The 21,187-nt window shown below is 44.8% G+C and overlaps 1 protein-coding gene across 2 annotated transcripts; it reads left to right on the forward strand.

Moving 5' to 3' along the window:
• Positions 1–467: 467 nt before the first annotated feature.
• Positions 468–20,379, forward strand: MOK (MOK protein kinase). 2 transcript variants are annotated; one of them, XM_015418558.1, is made up of 13 exons: positions 468–513; positions 7,341–7,455; positions 8,671–8,760; positions 11,714–11,784; positions 13,100–13,178; positions 13,511–13,559; positions 14,294–14,472; positions 14,568–14,669; positions 16,839–17,012; positions 17,298–17,409; positions 19,396–19,599; positions 19,686–19,799; positions 20,340–20,379. In XM_015418558.1, exons 1-12 carry the CDS (start codon positions 468–470, stop codon positions 19,761–19,763), a joined length of 1,299 nt encoding a protein of 432 aa, XP_015274044.1. In that variant the 3' UTR covers positions 19,764–19,799; positions 20,340–20,379. The 2 variants fall into 2 exon arrangements, with proteins under 2 accessions (XP_015274044.1, XP_015274037.1); XM_015418551.1 differs by lacking the exon at positions 20,340–20,379 and having other exon boundaries at positions 19,686–20,051.
• The last annotated feature ends 808 nt before the right edge of the window (positions 20,380–21,187 follow it).

A 21,187-nucleotide genomic window follows, 5' to 3' on the forward strand; every position in this document is an offset into this window, starting at 1 on the left:
GTCTGCCCCCCCATTGCAGCTGATGGCACCAGCGGCCATTGCAGCTGCTGCTGCCCATAACTTTTTAAAGAGCCCCTAACAAGACCTGGGGGAGCCGGAATGACCTCTCGCGTGTGATGTCTGAGCGGCTGGGACATCACAGGCCAGAGGTGGAATTTGCCCCTAGGAGTCCAAAGAGTCCGGGGCTCAGTGAGGCGGGGAACGTTTCTCGCACACACACACACACACCCATTGCAGCTGCCGGCGCTGGCGGCCATAACTTTTAAAAGAGCCCCTAACGAGCGCTAGCGGAGCCGGGTGCGATCACTACTTGAAGCACTACTACAGAGACGCAGAAACAAGACACCGCGCATGTGCTTAAATGCTGGCGGGTGGGGGCGGCTGCGCACAGCGAGCGTCCTCGGCGCAAGGAGAAAGCTGGGCGGTGCCCGCTAGTGCGCGTGCGCGAATGTCAAAGCCCCGCGATCATGAAGACCACTTTGTGTTTCCCGCAGTTAATAGGAGAGGGCGGAGGTGAGCCACTGCGCTTGCGTTACCCTAGGGGCGGGTGAGGTGAGGCGGTGTGTGCAAAGGTTCGGAGGGCGGCGCCACGGCGTTTGCGCCACTCGGCAAGCGAGCGGAGGATGAACAGTAAGGAAGGGCAAGAGGAGTAGGATAGGATCTCGTCGAGGGGAAGGTTGGGGAGGGGGCTCTGGTCTGCTTGTGGGAAGGGTGTTTTTATCTGCATTTAACGGTGGCAATAAGCAGGCGTATGTGGGCGGGGAGAGAAGAAATAGAGGAAGGGGGTGGGTGGGCGTGGATATGCCCCTGCACCACCCCCAATGGCTATGCAAAAAATAATTTCACCAGAGTTGTTCTTCTGGGGATATGATTCCCACCATGTTCACACACACCCAAATATAACAATTAATACTGGCCCGTAGTAGAAAGAGACAACTTACACATTGTCTGCATGCCTAAGAATACTTTTCTGGGAATAAGCCCCACTGAATAGAGCTGAGTAGGGTTCTGAGTAGACCAGCTGAGAAGTGTCTAGTCACCTTTAGTGTAGGGGTATAAATCTTGTAAATCAATAAATACAACATTAACGCCTTGCCCTCTTTCTCTTCCCCCATCTCTCTCTGCCCCAAATTAGGTGGGTATGTAATGCTGTAGCCCTAGTAATGAATTTGTGGTGCTAGCAATGGAAGATATGAGCATTTGGGGGGGGGGATAGGGAAAAATAGGTAAGATGAAAGAAGCTTGTGAGAACTTGAAAGGAAATCAGTAACATGGCATTAAGCTTTTCATGTTGGAATGTGATGCTACAGAAGATTTCCAGTCCATGCCACTCAGGAAAAGCACAGCATCAAGTACCTTGATCCTAATGAACTAGAACTCAATTAACATGGCTTCGTTTATAAACCTGACTCTTAAGAACTGCATAAAGATTAAGGACACTTCTCATATTGCTAAAATAAAATTAAATCCTCTTACATTTAGCTAGGCATGGGTTGAAACTGAGTGTGTTGCCCCTTTAATTCTTATTGGTCCACCATCCAACTTCTCTCTTTTCCAAGTAAGTAAACCTAGACTTATCATGTTTTCAGTCCGTTTCATGCACCTGGTGGTCATACTGGCTATGAGGGCTCTTGTTAAAAAGATACATTTGCATCGCAGCCCATCCTAAATACATTTCCTAAAAGCTAATCCTGTGTGTGTGTGCTCAGAAACAGTGTTTCATGGGTCTTACTCTCAGGCATAGGTGTATGCTTTATTTGAATAAATAGAATAGTCAACAGAAAGCTAATGTACATAGACCACATATCGTAATTCTAAACAAAGAAGCAGGGGAAGAATTTTTGTAGGGTCCATAGTTCAGTCATACACCATATGGTTCATATGCATAAAACCCCTCCCTTGTATCTTCAGGCAAAGGTACTCAGATAGCACAGCAGGAAAATATCCACCTGAGACCCTGGAGAGCAAACAATACCTTGGTGGGTGGACTAGTGTTATTTTTCTTATCATATAGTCTGTGGGAAAGAGACATCAAGTATTATGGGGTGTGTGCAACAGCTGTACTTTCAGACTGTGCTTTGTGCACTGGTCTTGATAAGATCCGTTGTGTTATGTGAGCTAGAAAGGATCAGTATGGAGGATTGGTGTGGTCACAATGTGGCTAGCGGCTACCAGGTGTGCTGCTGGGGAACACCTGATGCTAGGGTTCCCAAGTAATTACCGTGATCCGGTGGGGGAAACATGCTCCCCGGCCAGACCATTCCTCCCTGTAACACACCATGCTGTCGCCATGAAGTGACGCCGGGCGACGCTCTGGCAATGGGACTGAAAACTCGATGGTACCATCGAGTTTCCAGCCCCATTCCCAGAACGTTGCCCGGCGTCACTTCCTGGCGACAGCATGGTGCGGCGCATCTGTTGTCCCCGCAGGAATGATCCTGCAAGGATGTCTGTGTCCCCCGCTGAATCACGGTAAGTACTTGGGAAGCCTGCCTTATGCTTAATAAAATTCTGTTTAGATATTACATTTCATTTAATTAGAAGCAACTTCTACTTTTACAGATCCCCAGGGTAGTTCATAGATTCAAAACAATGTAACAACCTTAGAAAATACATAGTATGCAGGGTTTTTTAAGTGAAAAAGAGACCTAAAAGTCATTTGAATGCTTAATAAAATTCTGTTTAGATATCACATTTCATTTAATTAGAAGCACCTTCAACTTTTACAGATCCCCAGGGTGGTTCATAGATTCAAAACAATGTAACAACCTTAGAAAATACATAGTATGCAGGGTTTTTTAAGTGAAAAAGAGACCTAAAAGTCATTTGAAAGATGAAAAGCATAAAGGAAATGCCACTGAAACCACATATAATGCCGTGTAATTAGCCCACAATTTAAGCAGAATGTACAGACTTAAAATCATTTATTTATTCATTCAAATTTATATTCCACCCTCCCTGTGAACGGGCTCAGGGCAGATCACAACAGATAATTAGGCCATTCGGCATCACAAAAAGCACAATAATAAATAGCTAATTAAAACAAGGAATTTAAAACAGATTGCACCAGTTATTGCACAGTCTCCGATATCGGTGCCACCAGACTCTCAAAGATGGCCATCAAAGGCCCTCTCAGAGATGACAATCTCAAGACCAAGACAAGATGGGTCAGGTGACCTTTCTCCTAGGAGGCCATTCTAGAATCTTGTCACTCCTGTGATTGTCCTGTCTCTTGTAGCCACTCACAGTATTTCAGGTGATGGAAGCACATTAAGTAAGGTATCCAAAGATGCTCATGGAGTGCAGGCAGGCAGAACTGTATAGGGAAAGCTACTGTAGCTCCAGGCTTGTCTAGGATTTTAAAGATCTCTGAAGTGGGCTCAGAAACAGCCAGCCAGAAGATGGAACAGAATAGTAGGTGTTCGCTCCCAGCATTACAGCAGCAGCATTTTGAGTGAGCAGCATTTCTCAGACACTCTTCTGAATACTGTACATAGACCCTACTACAGTCATCTAGTCTGTGTGTCACAAAGGCATGAGTAGCCACGGCCAAAGCCCTCCTCTCATGAAAGGAATACAGCTGGCCAATCAACCAAAGTGGATTAAAAGTGTTCCTGACCATAGCTGTCCCCTAACTATCCTAAAGCAGCATGCCAAGACTCAGTAATCTCCACTGGGGTCCACAGTTTTGGAAGCAAGATGGAAGGTAATTTGTTTAAACCAGGAGTTCTAAGTGCAGGTCTTTAAAGTCCTCAGAGTTGTACTGGGCCAGTGTTATGGGGCCAATGCAGCTCCCAAGATGTAGAAACCAGCAGGTGCCTTTCTTACAGTGTAGTCCTTAAGCAGAGTTACTCCACACTTAGACTGGAGTAATTCTGCTGTAGGATTGCATTGGTAGCTGCCAGCTCAGGTTTTCCTCCCTTTTCCCTCCCCAGTGTTACTGTGAAGAGATAGCAGTAGTGCATACAGGAAATAACTTACATACCTAATGGGGGGTGGGGGAAGAAGTGCACCTTTGTAACCAACGGCTGCCCCAGCCTGCAGAGACAAAAGGGATGCAGAGGAAGCCATGGCACCTGGGTTCATGGAGGGGAGCAGGAGAGCTTTGTGAAGGCTGCTGGAGAATATGTGACAGTGCACTGCACTGCAGTGGTTGCAAGGGTGAATAAAGAGGAAAGTATATTCACATCTGGAATGCAAAATTTGCTAAAGACATGCAGGCACATGCATTTGTGTGCTATGCCATGTCACAGTGTAATCCTGGGAAGAGTTACTCCAGTGAAACCAGTAGGCTTACACTGAAGTGATTCTGCATAGGATTGTCCTGCCACTGTCCAAGAAAACCCCTGATGGATCAGGCCAGTGGTCCATCTAGTCCAGCATCCCATTTCACACAGAGGCCAACAAACGGGGCACAGAAGCCGAAGCTTTCCCTAATGTTGCCTCCCAACACCGGGCTTCAGAGGTTTAATGTCTCTGAATGTGGAGATTCACTTTACTCACCATGGTTAGTGGCCGTTGATGGACCTCTCCTCTGTGAATCTATGTAACCAGCCTCCTTTTGGCCCATCATTACATCCGCTGGCAGCAAATGCCACAGTTTAATTACTCACTGAGTAAAGAAATACTTCATTTTGTTTGTCCTGTACCTATTAATAATCATTCTTACACATCCGTAGTATATTGTATATATTTCTGTTTTCTGAAAAATTTCCATACTCCCCCATGGTTCTAAAAATTTCCATACATTTTACCTCTCTACATGGCCCTGCTTGAAAGACAGATATCTCTGCCTGCCTCTGTCTCTTTGGAAGATCCACCCAAGCAGTGCTGTTTTTGACCCTGCAGCCTGGTCGCCAGGGACCAGAATTCTGCAGGGAGGCCCCAGGCCCTTCCAAGCAGCGGTCTCACATAGTGAGGTAGGGACTCACACACTTCAGCTGTGGCAATGCCCATGACCCTTGGGTGTATGTCGAGGAATGAACAGTGCATCAGAATGAAGAGGGTGTAGCCAGACAGTATACCCTAAACTGGTGTTCTGATATACCTGGTTAATTTATTTATTTATACATTCAACTTTATAATGTGACCGTCTGACATTCTACAAGAAATCACATTGTGTGTGACTGATGTCCCACATAATCCCATTAACTCCAAAGTCAGCCAGTCTGGCTGTTGTATGTGAACAAGCTGTTCTCCCTTTATGCCTTCAGTGACTTTTCCTCACCTTTCTCTGCCCATTCCACCGAGACCAAAGGGTGCCTGATGAGTTATGAACACACAAGATAGGTTGAGGGGATGCAATGTTTTTTTCTGTTATCAAAAACCAATTAGAGCAGTTCGTCAGGGGGAAAGGCTTCCTTGGGAGATGGTGGTGGCCCTCTGGAGGTTTTTAAGCAGAGGCTGGAAGCCCGTCTGACTGCAATGCTGATTTTACGACTATGAATTTCGGCAGATGATGAGAAGGAGGGTAGGAAGGGATGAGCCTGTGATCAGCTCTCATGGCCCTTTTCTTACATGCCCAGGGTAATGCCAGTTGCCACCTTGGGGTCAGGGAGGAATTTCCCTCCAGGCAAGATTGGGCCAGGGATCCTTGAGGTTTTTTGCCTTCCTCTGGGCATTGAGCAGGGAGTCAGTGGAGGGAGTGGGGGGCCGGGGAGGCAGCTGTGAATTTCTTGCATTATGCAGGGAGTTGGACTAGATGACCCTTGGGGAACCCTTCCTGCTCTATACACAAGACTTGGCCAGACCAGTGCCTGAATGGGAGGTAGTGGGTTTTTGTTTCATTGGGGTTTTTTTGCATCAAAGACATTCCAGGGACTAGCAGCACAAAAAAATAGACAGCAAAAGAAGCTTGGCCTGTACTTGAATGCAAAGGGCAGGGTTGTTCTTTGAGCATTTGCACAACTATGCAGTGTAAATTGTGCTGCTACAGTATAGTGCAAATGTACAGGCATTTTGTTTTAAATGGGGATGGGGGTAGGGGAGCCTCCCCCCCCCAACCGATTTCTAGTTCTTTGGCATAGTGTTGCTGACTGTTTTGTAAAAAGAGTAGCAGTAGATGGGTATAAATATAGAATTCAGGACTCCTAAACCCTGCCTTCCTCCTTGAGCTGCAGTGTAAACAGATTCACAAGTGGAGGCCTCCAGTGGGAAAGAATAGCAACAGGGGAAGAGATCTGCTTCTTCCATTCTTGAAATAAGGACTCAGTAAAGCGGTTTGTAGAAAGCCTCCGTAGGGGTTAATGGCGACAATTATGTCACAAGAAATTAGCCAGTAGAGCGCTTGGGAGCCACATGTGGCTCTTCTGAGCACCATTCCCCAACATGGCATCTGCTCCATGCTTCAGGAAAATGGGCAAGGCCCTTGCCTATTGGAGGTTGTGGTTGGCTGGTGGCTCCCTCTTAGGACAGAGAGAGGTTCTCTTGGAATGCTAGAGTTCAACCCTGTTTCTTGGAACGCTAGAGTTCAACTTGAAGGATAGTCTTAAGGAAGCATTTAACATCCAGCCTAATCAAGAGTTGAGGAGAACTTAAAGCTTTTTAGAAGCACTTGCTGTAGAGCTCATATGCAGAACACTAGAGATTCCTCTCTGCTTTCTAATTCAGAAAATGGCTGGGCAGAACGTTAGTACGGATCTGCAAGTACTTATTGTAAAACGGATAAAGTATAGTCGAAAGAGTGATAAAATAAACTAGAGTCTTGCCAAACACAAAAGCTAAGGAAAAACAATGGATCAAGATTATGTTTTAGATCTGTGGGACATCACAAAATCTTGCTTCAGCTGTGAACTGTGATACAGATGTTATAGAGATTCTCAAGAGGACAAAACCAGCCCAATAAATGTCCGCTTAATTTAAACACTATAGTTGTCAAGCTTTTTGCATGTCTGCAACTTGTTTCTGGCATGGATGCACATCCAGTTTGAACTTCAGAATACCAAATAGGCATGTATCTGATTAGCATTTTAATTCTGTGAACCACTGTTGAAGAAAATGACTATCTGTGCTTGTCTTAATTGGAATTTAAAGTGCATTTAAAATCCCAGGAATTAATTCATCGCTGGACATGATCTTTCCACATAACATTCCGTAGTAAGAGCTGTACTTCTCAGAATCATTATGCATTCATGAAAGATGTAACCTTAGCTTTTGACAGCTATAGTGATCATAGAGAGTTGGTTCAAAGGGCTCAATTTGCTGAATCTCTAGATGGGAAATGAGGATACCATTAGTAAGCCACAAGTACAACTGTTTTCTCAAGCAGAATTTTCTCAAGGTATCTTAAAGATAATAACCTCGCAATCTGCACTAAAACCTAGTCTTGCTGATCTTTTTAGAATACAAAACAATTGGTAAAATTGGAGAGGGAACTTTTTCCGATGTTCTGAAGGTACAGTGTCTGAGAGACGGAAAATATTATGCATGTAAACAAATGAAACAGCATTTTGAAAGGTAAGCACAAATGGTATTTTCAATTTTTTTAAAAACATTGACCTCAGATTCCAAACCAATTTGTTTAACCTTCCTTATCAAAAAATGATTCTAAAGTGGATTCTGAATATTTTAAAATGCCGTACAAAAACCCTGTTGGTGAGTAACCCTATAATCTTACTCGATTCAAGGGTTATCAGTATGAATATCCCAGCTTCTTCCTCTTCACATGGTTGAGAAATCAGTGTAGGGGAAGAGATGGTCTAGATGAGCTTGTGGGGGCAGGGCTCACCTTGTGTATAAAATAGGCTTGATGGAAACAGAAAAAGAGGACCATCTTTAGAGCTCAAACTGAGTGGCTTGTCTTCCAGAGATCAACATACGTGGCTTTCAGACTACAGGGGAACATCTCAAGGGGGTTCTGATGCAACATAAGAAGCTGTTGCCGGGAGGGAAAATGCCATCGAATCCCAGCACTGGCCAACAATTGCGTGCAAGCACCTTAGTGGATTTTTCTATTATTGTTGTTACAGCTTATATCTAGTAGAAAAGAGCAACAGTCCAAGAGAACCTTAAAGACTAACAGAACCTGTGGCAAGGTAGGAGCTTTTGTGAGTCACTTCTCACTAAGTGACTGCTGCAGGAAAGGGTGGCAGCTATAAGCACGAGCAGCTTTAAGAGGGGACTGGAGAAACCTATGGAGCAGAGATCCATCAGTGACTATTAGCCACAAGGTATAGATGGAACTCTATGTCTACGGCAGTGATGCTCTGTATTCTTGGTCCTTGGGCGGCAGCGGTGGGAGGGCTTCTGGAGTTCTGGCCCCGCTGGTGGACCTCCTGTTGGCACCTGGGTTTTGACCACTGTGTGACACAGAGTGTTGGACTAAGTGGGCCACTGGCCTGATCCAACATGGCTTCTCTTATGTTCTTATGATTCCAAACAATTTGTTTGCTCACTAAGTGTCACTGAGTGAGCAGTGACTCAGGAGAGAGCCTATGCTGCCACAAATTTTGTTAGTCTTTACAGTGCTACTGGACTCTTGCTCTTTTCTACTGCTACAGACAAGACTAACACAGCTACCCATCTTGAGTTTTTGTATCTACATGATCTGACCCAACAACTCCACAGAACCACATAAAAGAAAGCAGTGTTTATTCTTTAATTAGGGAGTGTTAGTTACAATTTCATCCTAAACAGTCTAGCCTGGTTTTCTCACTTTAAACCGTGTTTTAGTCTTGAACATGTGAACAACATGAGAGAAATACAGGCGTTGAGGCGACTGAATCCACACCAAAACATCCTTACGCTGCATGAAGTGATATTGTAAGTACTGTGTTTTTTTACCCCTTCCTGTTTCCTGTTTAGTCTTCGCCAGTGGGTTGTTTTTTTTTTTTTTAAAGAAATGAGATTGCGGGAGGTGTTTGATCATTACTTAATGAGGCTCTGTGGCTCACTGGCAGAGCATCTGCTTGGCATGCAGAAGGTCCCAGGTTCAATCCCCAGAATCTCCAGTTAAAAAAAACAAAAAAGATCAGGCAGGAGGTGATGTGAAAGACCTCAGCCTGAGACTCTGGAGAGCTACTGCCAGTCTGAGTAGACAATACTGACTTTCATGGACCAAGGCTCTGATTCAGAATAAGGCAGCTGGGAAGGGGCTGTGTCTCAGTGGAAGAACCTCTGCTTGGCAAGCAGAAGGTCCCAAGTTCAATCGCCCACACCTCCAGTTAAATGGATATGTTAGCAGGGGCCATGAAAGACCTCTGCCTGAGACCCTGGAGAGCCACTGCCAGTCTGAGTGGACAATACTAACTTTGATGGACCAAGGGTCTGATTCAGTATACGGCAGCTTCATGTGTTCAATTCAACAACGTCAATCACATTAATATTTGAGGCAACCACCCTCCTTCTTGCTATTGAATGGCGACAGCCTGCCCTTTGTTGCATGTCTGTCTCCCAACATGGCCGCCAAGGGCCACACAAGACATGAGAAAAGATCTGTGATCAGATCTCTACACTTAAAAAGAAAAAGAGTTAATAATTGCTGGAGAGTTCAGATCGGGGACTACAATGAAATGGTATTTAGCTAGCAGACTGTAGTTGAACCACTTCTGTTACTCTCTTTACTACCCTCTCTGAACTGTTTCTTACAAGACAGTGAGAAATAAGCTTTACAGAACCACAGCAGTGGGAAAGGGTGAGTCCCTGTGCAAATCGCCCACCCCCCCAAATGGTTTTTCTTTTGCCCCACAAGGAGGAAATGTACAGGCACTTTCTTTTCAGGCAACTTTTAAAAAGCCAGGTCTGACCCAGAGGTGTGAGCCGAAGGGCAAGAGTCCAAGTGTTCTTGCCCTTTAGATTTTTAACGGGTTGACCTAGCTGGGAGCAAGGAGGAAGATCTGCTGGCAGAGAGAAAGACATGTCCTGTACATGGAAGCCGTTTCTTTCCCCCTTTTTCGGTGGTTTACATTGTGTTTTGGTATTGAACACTGCTTTGGGTCCCCACTGGGGAGAAAAGCAGCACAGAAATGCTTAAATAGTTGAAAAATACATGGGTGCCTGTATGATTTCTGCAACAGGAAGTGAGGAGTCTGCATCACAAAAAAAGGGCAGAGGAGAAAAGGTTAAACTCACTCCTAAGGCTGTAGATCCAATCCAAATAGACTCCTCCTCTCATACTACCGCTATTACGTCTTTTTAAAAAAGATGTACACAGGAAAAACCCAGTCACAAATCTCTCACTGTCCTGCCAAGTTGTTCCCCAAGACCCCTACTGTTGGGAATAGGAGCTCTTGATCTCTTCAAGCTTGTATTGTGTGAGCAGTAAACACCTATCAATGGCATGGCAAATTTCCCAGCAATTTCTTTGCACAATCCAGTTTTAAAACACATGTCTTGAGTGTGTATATGGTGCCAAATTAACAATGCCAGAGGCACAAAGGAAATGCAGTTTGGGACTCAAGAATTTAAGCTAAAGGAGTGTTGTATCTCTTGTAATGAACACCATTGTGGCACCTGTCTGTTCTGTATGGGCAATAAGAAATTGTCAGCTATGCTGCCTACAGTTTTTACACTAGCTTCTTGTGAAATTAAGAGCTGTGAAATGCTGGTATTAAATCCCATTATTCCAGACTACAAAAAGAAGACTGAGTTAACTTTGTCATCACCTGCTTTTTCCTAGAGAAAAGCAGGGCTCTCTTTAATTGTAACTTGTCTGCAACCAAATAGTGACTGATAATCTGAGAGCTGTTTTACCTTCAAACAATACCAAGTGTCACATATCATTGTTAACAGACTGTAGGTAATTTTGACATCGCAGAGCATAGCTTTCATGTAGTGGTGGTAACAAGCACAGATTCCTGCTATAAACTTTGTATCTCTTGTAATGAACACCATTGTGACACCTGTCTGTTTTGTATGGGCAATAAGTAATTGTCAGCTATGCTGTCTACAGTTTTTACACTAGCTTCTCGTGAAATTAAGAGCTGTGAAATGCTGGTATTAAATCCCATTACTCCAGACTACAAAAAGAAGACTGAGTTAACTTTATCATCACCTGCTTTTTCCTAGAGAAAAGCAGGGCTCTCTTTAATTGTAACTTGTCTGCAACCAAATAGTGACTGATAATCTGAGAGCTGTTTTACCTTCAAACAATACCAAGTGTCACATATCATTGTTAACAGACTGTAGGTAATTTTGACATCGCAGAGCATAGCTTTCATGTAGTGGTGGTAACAAGCACAGATTCCTGCTATAAACTACCAAAATCTTCAGATGTAGCCCAGGACTTCTTTGTCATTTCTGATACATATTGAGACACACAGACAGGGCTTCTTGACTGCACTAGGACAAAACCCTGTTATTGTATATTCAGTTCTTTTTCACATTAAACATTTGTAAAGGCAGAGTTTTTAAAAAATTAAGTGGGAAATTATCACCATAAATAAATGTGGGTGTGTAACGTGCCGTCAAGTCCCAGCCGACTTATGACGACCCCCCCCCTCCAGCAAGGGGCTTTCAAGGCAAGTGATTAAGCAAGGGTGGTTGGCCATTCCCTTCCTCTGCGGAGCCTTCCTTGATGGTCTCCCTTCCATGTACTGACTGCTTCCTAGATTGGGCTATGCCATGCCGCCTTCTCTCCTGTGCCATAAATAAATTCCATGGTGGCAAAGCAAAGTTGGCCTTTTTTGCAAAGGAGAAAAGAAAACAAACCAAATGAGTGAGGGAAATCTCCTGTTTCCATGTAGTCACATTAAAACTAAAACTTTTTCTTGTTTAGTGACAAGAAAGCTGGCGCTGTTGCATTAGTATGTGAACTTATGGACATGAACATATACGAACTGATAAAAGGTATGTGGGCTGTGCTGTGACAGCTAAAAACATTGTTTGCATTATATGCAGAAAAATCCAGACTCCCGAAAACAAACAGGATGGATGGGATTTGACCAGGTTTTCTTTTCAGTCTTACCTATTTCCCATCCTTACTACCCCTCCCATCTCCTTTGCCTTTTGTACAAGCAGATCCCTGTTTGGGTGGTTACTCGAGGACTCTCCCTGCCTTTTTCGTAAGCAGGAAAGTGCAGCCAAATCAACATTAATAAAATGCTGAACATCAGCTATACTCTTGCAAAAACCGTTTATGAAACTTTATGCAGAAATCTGCTTTGGGTTGGATCAAAAGGTCATTCTCCTCCAGCATAAGACACTTTTGCCAGCAGCCGGAGGAGGGGGGGGATTATCATTCATCTTCCTCTTCTACTGCAGCCCACTCACTTCTCCAAAATGTAGCTCTTGGTTGGGGGCGGGGGGTGGACACACACAGGGTGACTATCAGGAACAGTGCAAGGAGCAAATTGGGAAGGAATGGTTAAGAATTGCCTTTGCCGTCTGCAGGTGGGAAAATGACCTTTGGATCCAGCCCTTTGTCTGCACGCACATACCGTTTCCTTCCCAGTATGTGACGGCAAGGAAGGGTTCTGGAATACAGAGCAGACACCTCCGATCTAATTGCAGAGGCTGTGTGCTGGAAAGTAGGGGGCAGGTAATGATGAGAAAGAGGCAGCATACAGGGAACAGGAACCACAGCGACAAGCGCGCAGTATAATAGGACCCCTGCTGTATCCCTTCTGTGTTTAGTAGTGAGCACCTGTTCTAGTCTAGAGGGTGTGATGCTTTGAAAGCACTTCCCGGCTCAAAAAGAATGGCTTTCTTGTTCTGTAATAAGGAAGCCATGGAGAGAGAGATATGATGGTTTGGCTTGCCCTTCCTCTGTCTACATAAGAAAGCCAACCTCCTCCTTTACAACCTCCTTCTTGTCAAGATAGAGTGACTAGGAGGTAAAGTTCTGTCTGCACAGCTTTGAGAGTTCGGGTCTCACAAGGGAGTTTCCAGTCGAACTGGCAGGGATGAGAAAGTCACCTCCGCGTGGGGTCCATTGTGAGGATAATATCATGGAGGAAGCATTGCATATGCCACCCCGAGCATCGTTGGAGAAGAGGTGGGATTAAAATGTTAGAGATGATATAAAAGTGCAAATTACCACCAGCAAAGGAACAGTCTGTCTCATAAACGTATCTTAACACGGTAGTAAGCTCTACGGTTGAAAGCAATCTTTGTGTGAAACTATAAAGGGACGACTCTCTAATTTCACTCATTCAAAATCTAGGGAGGAAAAAACCATTGCCTGAAAGAAGAATCATGAGTTACATGTACCAGTTATGCAAGTCTCTTGATCACATGCATAGGTAGGATTGCATTTTTTGTTGTTGTTGTTGTTGCAAAAAGTACTATTTGGCCATTGAACTGGGCCGGGATCTGTACTCCTAAGGTGCTTCTGTGCATGCACAAAGGGTTGTTGATTTGTCCTCACTGCAGCCTCTTGCACACACACCCCCCGGATGCTGTTCCAGAGCATTTCAACTCCTTCAGGTGTGGCTTTCCAGAAGAGGTACAAGAGGCTATATGGGAGGGAGGGTGCATGTGTCCTGAAAATCCTGATGTGCGTGGGGCTATTTGGATCCTGGCTTTGGTATACAAGTACTTGCTTAGCTTTCTCTCAATCCTTCTCTTGGTATAGGAATGGAATATTCCACAGAGATGTGAAACCAGAAAACATATTAATAAAGGTAGGTCATGCTGGGTAATGTTTTAGTATAAACAAGATATGGCTTCCATCCAAAACCTCTCTCATGAATAGTTGCATTGAATCAGCACCAAAATCATTGGGACTATTCGTTCCCCGCTCCAGAGCTGGGATGTCAAAATGCATCACGCTCCTGTGGAAAAATAAGGCACTCCTGAGGGACATCCAGGACGATCCTAAGGAAAGTTAACAGCCTTTCTAAACCCATTGATTTCACTAGACTTAAAAGGGTATAACTCTGCTTAGGACTGCACTGTTCCAGCATTAGTTCCTGAGGTTCCTGTTGGAAACCTGAGAGTATTGTCCCCACTCCCTTTCCAATTGTTGGCGGGACATGTATTTTCTGTTACTGTTGGTAAAAATAGCAAGTTGCCTTTAAAAAAAGAAAGAAAGAGGAATTGTCTCATTTCAGAGCAGCCAACCTGACTTCTGTTGTCAAATTCATCTTCTGCAGGGGTCTCTGAAATGTTAGCACTCAAGGCTGTACATTTTCACATATCTCCCTAGGCCCACAACATTGTGCACAATGACCACAGATTCAACAAGTTACAGCTAGCCCAGAGCATGAATTAAAAAGGGGAAATGGGTCACATTTCCTGTATAGAACACTGACAAGGACTTAGGCTCAAAATGGCTGGTCTGTTCTTTTAGAAACCCTTCTGTGGTGTTGTTTTTTAAATCCCTTCTCATTTGACATGCACAACTGTTTCATTGCAGCAGGATCTTCTGAAATTAGGGGATTTTGGATCCTGCAGGAGCATACATTCCAAACAGCCATACACAGAATACATCTCCACGCGTTGGTATAGAGCACCAGAATGCCTTCTCACCGATGGCTACTATAGCTACAAAATGGACATGTGGAGCACTGGCTGCGTGTTCTATGAAATTGCAAGGTACATTGTGAATCGGAGAGGGGCAGTGGCCTGGCTTACTATGGAGAAAGTTTCATTTTCCGCACTGCCCATTCTGTTCTTCTGTTTGTTTACAGTTTCAACCCACTCTTTCCTGGATTACAAGAACTGGACCAGATCTCAAAAATCCATGAAATTATAGGTACTCCTCCCAAGAAGACTCTTAATAAGTTCAAACAGTAAGTAATGCACTAGCTGTAATTAAAACTTGCCTGCCAATTATTTCTTAAATGAATGCCTATAGTATACTATAGATTTAGAGTCTCTGAGATAATAGAAAAAAGCCCAGTAGCACCTTTAAGAGTAACAAACTTTATTGTAGCATAAGCTTCGAGAAACACAGCTCTCTTCGTCAGATGATAGCTGTGTTTCTCAAAAGCTTATACTACAATAACGTTTGTTACTCTTAAAGGTGCTACTGGGCTTTTTACTGTTTTGCAGCAACAGACTAACACAGCTAACTGCTCTGGATCTGTCAACCAACAGATTTATCACGGCATGGGCTTCTTGTAGGCGTAAGCCGTGTCCTATGACCACTCCACAGATTTCTTTACAAATCATGACATCTACAGGAACGCATCATCGGATTGTTCAGCATCTACTTTTGCTTTCAAAAAGCAAGCTTCTAGTTATCCTTGTTGCAGAAGGGAGCTTTAAAAGTATGGTGGAAGCGTCTGCTAAAGGCTACAAGACTGCAGAGAGTCAAGAGACCGCTTCTAGGTACCTGGCAGGGGTGCATGCATAGTATTCATGCATTTCTCTCCCCATGGTTACCAGCCCCCACCAAGATACACTGCAGGTCACATCCATCTTTGTGTTCTATTTTGCTTGTATTAAAATTTGAGCAAACAGTACCTTGGTTAGCATAAATGATGCAACAGCTGCGGTAGAGAGTGGCTAAGGGAAGGACCATGGCTCAGTGGCAGAACATCTCCTTTGCATGTGGGTGTGTGTGTCTCAGGTTCAATCCCCATCATCTCCAACTGAAAGAATCAGGTAGTGGGTGATGTGAAAGACCCGTACATGAGACACCAGAGAGCTGCTGCCAGTCAGAATAGACAATACTGACCTTAACAGACCAATAAAGGTAAAGGTTGCCCTTGCTCGAAAGCTAGTCAAATCCGACTCTAGGGGGCGGTGCTCATCAATTTCCAAGCCGAAGAGCCAATACTGTCCGAAGACGCTTCCGTGGTCATGTGGCCGGCATGACTAAATGCCAAGGTGCACGGAACGCTGTTACCTTCCCACCGAAGTGGTACCTATGTATCTACTTGCAATTTCTTGCTTTCGAACTGCTAGGGGCCGAGGAGCTGGGGCCAGAGAAGGGAGCTCACTCCGTCACGTGGCACCAGGATCTCAAGCTGCCGAGCTACAGACCTTCCAGTCTGCAGCTCAGCGTCTTAACCTCTGAGCCACCACGGCCCCCAACAGGCCAATAGCCCGACTCAAAATAAGGCAGCTGCAGATGTTCCGGAAATACCTTGCGCACAAGATACACTTATTCAAGTTGTGGAGCCAAGAAATTCAAACAACCTCTCTCTCCCATGAACTCACCGGGGAGCCTCCAGCGAGCTTCTCTCAGCCGTACTCCTCCTCCCCACAATACTGACTTATCTTACAGGGCTGTGGTAGAAAGTGCTTTGAACCCTCTGCCCTGTCACAGACGCTGCCCCAGCCGCCCCTGGCATTTTCCAGGACATGGAGGCAAAATGCGGGCAGGTAGCCTCATGAGACCTCCCTGACGAGGGCAGGCTTTTATACACCTGAGCAGCTCAGGGTTGGGGACTTCCCCCAGGTTGGCTCCTGGCCTGCGTGGAGAGGGTGTGGAGGGGAAGAGCAGGGCAAGGGTGACACCTGGGCCCTCCTCTCTCTTCCCTGCAGAGAGCCAGTTTGGTGCAGTGGTTAAGTGTGTGGACTCTAATCTGGGAGAACTGGGTTTGATTCCCCACTCCTCCACTTGCACCTGGATGGATGACCTTGGGCAAGCCGTAGTTCTGTCAGAGCTGTTCTTGAAAAAGAGCAGTTTCTGTCAGAGCTCTCTCAGCCCCACCTACCTCACAGGGTGTCTGTTGTGGGGAGAGGAAGGGAAAGGAGTTTGTAAGCTGCTTTTCTTCTTCTTCCTTGGAGGGTGAGCAGGGAATATGGCTCACCATACTTGGCATGCAGACATGGCTCTTTCGCACAGGTTGCAGCACAGTTGACACATGTCACTTATAAATCAGAGTTCAGCAAGAAGTGGGCTTTGATGTGTTTTTTTAGCTCTCTTTCTTAGGTCCTCCCCCCCCCCCACAAGTGATACTGAGAGTCAGTTGACAGAACTGCGTTCTGTGTCCCTGGATTTAATGCAGGTCAAGACTGATGAGCTTTGACTTCCCCATCAGAAAAGGGAAAGGAATCTCTCCGCTTATGCCCGGTTTGTCCAGAAAGAGCCTGGGACTCATGTATGCAATGATACAGTACGATCCCGACGACAGAATCGATGCCCGCAAAGCGCTGCAGCACCCGTACTTCCGAGAGTTGAGGTAAGCAGAGGCTCTTCATGCAGGCAGACTCTGAGCTGCATAGTCGATGCAGAGGTGGGAGTTCATCCCCGGGCTGTCTGTCCCAAAGTTAAATTTAGCCTGTTAAATCTATGGGGTGCCAATCAAAACCCGGACTCTCACCCGACAAGGATTAGGCGACTAACAGTTTCATTTTAAATCACTGCTTAGCGTAACAGAACGATCAAACTTCTATGACAGTTGACTTTCCAGTCTGTGCCGGTCAAGTTTCAAATTTGGGGGTTTGTCTGGCTTTGCACCGAACAGGATGGCAGAGAAGAACGCTCTGACTATGCACAGAAAAATGAGATTAGCAGAAAACCCCGTGGAAAGGGATTGCATCGGCTTGCAGCGTATTTCAAAGGAGGATCAAAGGCAGGTAATTTTTAAATCAAAGAATACCTAATAAGCTTATTTAAAATAATGTCACTCTGACTTACTGGGAAAACATTTTGTCTGTCGAACGGGGTGATTTGATCAGCGGCCTTGATATGCCGCAGCGGCTTTGGCACTGGGGGTGGGGGTTTCAAGTGTGGATTAGTGCTGCATCCAGGTATCGTCCGTTCTGAAAGGCTTTGCATATATCCTGCATATTATTACACAGATCAGAGCAGTGTACAGGAGGAAGGATGGCCAGCTTTAGGCACAATATTTTGGGCTCAGGTGAACAGATTATCCATGTAACCTCTGGAGAATGATTCTGGGTACGGGATCCGACATGCATTGATACCCATCCAGAAACCATCCTTTCCAGAAAATTTACACGGATCCTTTTTCCCCCCTCCTTGCCATCAAGTCATAGCTAACTTATGGCAACACTTTAGGGTTTTCAAGGAAAGAGACGTTTGGAGGCGGTTTGCCACTGCCTGCCTCCACATCATGATCCTGGTACTCCTCGGAGGTCTCCCATCCAAATACTAGCCAGGGCGAACCCTGCTTAGCTTCCAAGATCTGAGGAGCCTTGGCTAGCCAGGTCAGGGCTACATGGATCCTAGTGTTGGTTACATTAGAAAAGACCAAATACCATCTGGCCCAGCTGCAAAAACAATGCTGGCAGTGGCTTCCATTCAATATCTGTTTATGAGCTGTCAGAGGATTCCGTGCAATTGAGAACAGTCTTGGATCCAGGGATGCATTGACAGAAGTGGACTTGGTGCAGTTCTGCTTCGGCAAGATCTTGCGCAGCACCGAATGTTTCCCTTCCTGCATCTTAAGAGTGCCCAGAAATTGCTACCAAGTGGGAAGACAGATCAGTATACACTGTGCTTACCTGAGCACAGAGGGCCAGCACAAGGGCTTTCCCACACTTTTACTTGCGAAGGGACCCCAGCACATGCAGAAATCTTCTGGTGGATCTGAGCGGCAGACAGAGAGAAACTGTTCCAGTATAGTCCCTCCAGGTCTTTGCTGCCCTTGCAGGTCATTTAAGGAAAAAGAGTCAGATAAGCAACCAATGTTTTGTTAACATCAACTGGTCTTGTCCCCCGGAAGAAGACAACCTCCAAAACTGGGAGGAGATTTCCTTCCTGGCCATAGTACCAGCACTTAAGCTTCTAATAGGCCTAGGCCACTCCTTCAGTTTGTCCCAGTCTGTTTTTAATATACCTGTGATCTTTGTCTGTCCCTTCATGCTGTTTCAATGACTACTACAGGGAGATGCTTTAGCTATTAGTTTTATCGTTTCCTCGCAGCAACAGAGCGCATTAAGAAAATTAGATGCGCCTCTAAGCCTTAGATGAAATGATGGATTCTCTTTCCAGTTAGCGAAACAAAAGAGTGTGAGCCTGTTTCCCTGGTAAGTGTCCACCTTACCAGCAGGCACCCTGGTTTCTTTGAGCCCAGCCATTCATTTCCAACTGCTTCGCATGGAGAGCCCACCACCCCTGCCCTTTTACAGCACATACCAGTTTGGGCACAGTTGTCACCACTTCTGCGGTTGTGTCTGCATTGGGCTAAAGACCTCCGCCAGGACGGTTCTTCTGTCTTCTTGGTGCTTGGGGGGGGTCAACAGTGGGAGGGCTTCTAATGTCCTGGCCCCACTGGTGGACCTCCTGATGGCACCTGGTATTTCTGGCCACTGTGTGACACCGAGTGTTGGACTGGATGGGCCTTTGGCCTGATCCAACATTGGCATCTCTTATGTTCTTATGTTCTGGATGGCATGCTCACATTACCCACAAAGACCCCCGATACGGAAGAACTATCAGGTGGAAGTCTTGAGAGTCACCACAGGAGTGCAGATGTGGGAATGACCACATCAACACGGATCGGCACAAGAGTGTTTTTTGTTTTTTATAAGCATACATTTAACCTACAGAAAGATACAACTTTGAAACACTGAATTTTGTATTCTTTATTTTAAAAGAACTTTCTGAGGAATGCCCAGGAGAATCCACTGGGACATCATGGACCTCCCTCTGTGGTAGAGTTGCCAAAACTGACTGTTCCTGCAGTAACCAACTTGACTTCTTACCCTAGTCCTCCATTTCAGTCAGTTTTTACCTTACCAGCAACCAACAGACCAGTCCAGGTGTTGCAACCCATCACATGTTTTGGGACACACTGCAAGGTAAAATGCTGCCTTGCTTATCTTAACACTACAATTGTACGCAGCTAGATTACAGCCGGTTGTAACTTCTGTTGTCTCATCAACAGTCTGACAAGCAGGAGTTTAAATCTCCCATGAAACAGTTCCACTTGCCTGCTCTGGAAAGAAGAGGTGGCGGCTACTGATGGGCAGGATCCCCCGCGCTCTCCATGTTCTCGAAGGTACATCAACAGCAAAAGTGCCTTATCTTTGCAAATGCTGCAGCAAGATGCTACAACAAGCGGTTCTTTTGGTACTTGTTTTTTTTTAACACAGTCGTCTACGTAAGCACCATTTTCGTAGCTCAGAATGCACTTTATGGTTTTTTTAAAAAAAGTTCCTTATAAACAACAACAAAAACCCTTCCCCTCCCCCCTTAAGTGGATCATATATTTGTTCAATTGTGCTGGACTGGTAGGAATGAAATTATTACAAGTTTTATATTAAAATGCTAAAAAGTGTTAATTTATGACGATAAGACTGAATCTGTGTATTTTTGTATATGTGCTCTGTAGAGATATCGGACTTCTCAAATAGTCCTTTTGTAGTTTCCGAACTTGAGTCTTGTTAAAGTATCTTCTGGATTATGTCGTCAACACCTGATCTGAATCCAACCGATCTGCCTCTCCCCAAAAAAAGACAACTATATAATAGGCAGGTATTTTCTGCATGAAACATTCATGAAAGGATCGTCAGTTTTAAATGTTGCTGTCTCTCAAAAGGTTATCCTACCATCGGAAAGCATGAATCATCCAAGCCAGCCGTTTCAGTTGAACTACGATGTATCTTACCAACATAGTTCAATACAGACTAATTTCAAAGAGTATTTTGTCTGTTTGTGCTATAGGAGACTTGTATTTGGTAGTACCATTGGGGAATTTTTTTCCACCTCCATGGACATGATTTGAGAATCTCTCCATGTAAATGGATTCTGTTTTTTTTTTTTTAAAGCATGGTCTGCTTTTGATGATGAAAATGGTGTTTAATCAAATGCTATTGAGGTTAACTATACTGTCCTTTTTTGGAAAAAAATCTGCTTCCATATCACTCTATATCATTCTGTAAGGGGAAAAATATCTATATCATTCTGTCTACCATTCTGTATCATTCTATAAGGAGGGGGGATTGTCTTTTAACTGGCACTACTCTTCATAGTAGGGAGCATTAATAGATCTCCCTCACTGTCAGGAGTGATCCACCAGCTGCACAGAGCGTACACGTCAATATCCATCAACAAATGCATTGACCTCCCAAATGAAATAAGTTAAATCCTTTCACAGAACCAGAAAGAATCACAGGCAACGGCAAAAAAGTAATTCCAGAAATCAATAAAGCCACACGGATAATTACCAGTCAGACAGATTAGCCACTGCCTTACCTTTTAAAGCCTGAATGCGAGGCTGCTGTGGTGTCTTTCCAGAAAAGTCAAGACTTCAGAGGGCGTAAGCCAAAGGAGCCCATTTTCATACGAAGCTCTGTCATTTTTCCACTGGGGTGGGACTGCTGTCAGAGGCATTTGTGTAAAACTGCAAAATTCTACAAAACGCTGAAAATTCATACCGTGAATAAT

This window comes from Gekko japonicus, unplaced genomic scaffold (genome assembly GCF_001447785.1).
Source record: "Gekko japonicus isolate JY-2015 unplaced genomic scaffold, Gekko_japonicus_V1.1 scaffold93, whole genome shotgun sequence".
In the NCBI taxonomy this organism is placed as follows: domain Eukaryota; kingdom Metazoa; phylum Chordata; class Lepidosauria; order Squamata; family Gekkonidae; genus Gekko; species Gekko japonicus.

Coding starts and splice junctions, on each gene's coding strand:
- MOK (XM_015418558.1), top strand. CDS start 468: ATGAAGACCACTTTGTGTTTCCCGCAGTTAATAGGAGAGGGCGGAG. Junction 8,761..11,713: donor ACGCTGCATGAAGTGATATT/GTAAGTACTGTG, acceptor TTTCTTGTTTAG/TGACAAGAAAGCTGGCGCTG. Junction 14,670..16,838: donor ACTCTTAATAAGTTCAAACA/GTAAGTAATGCA, acceptor GATTTAATGCAG/GTCAAGACTGATGAGCTTTG.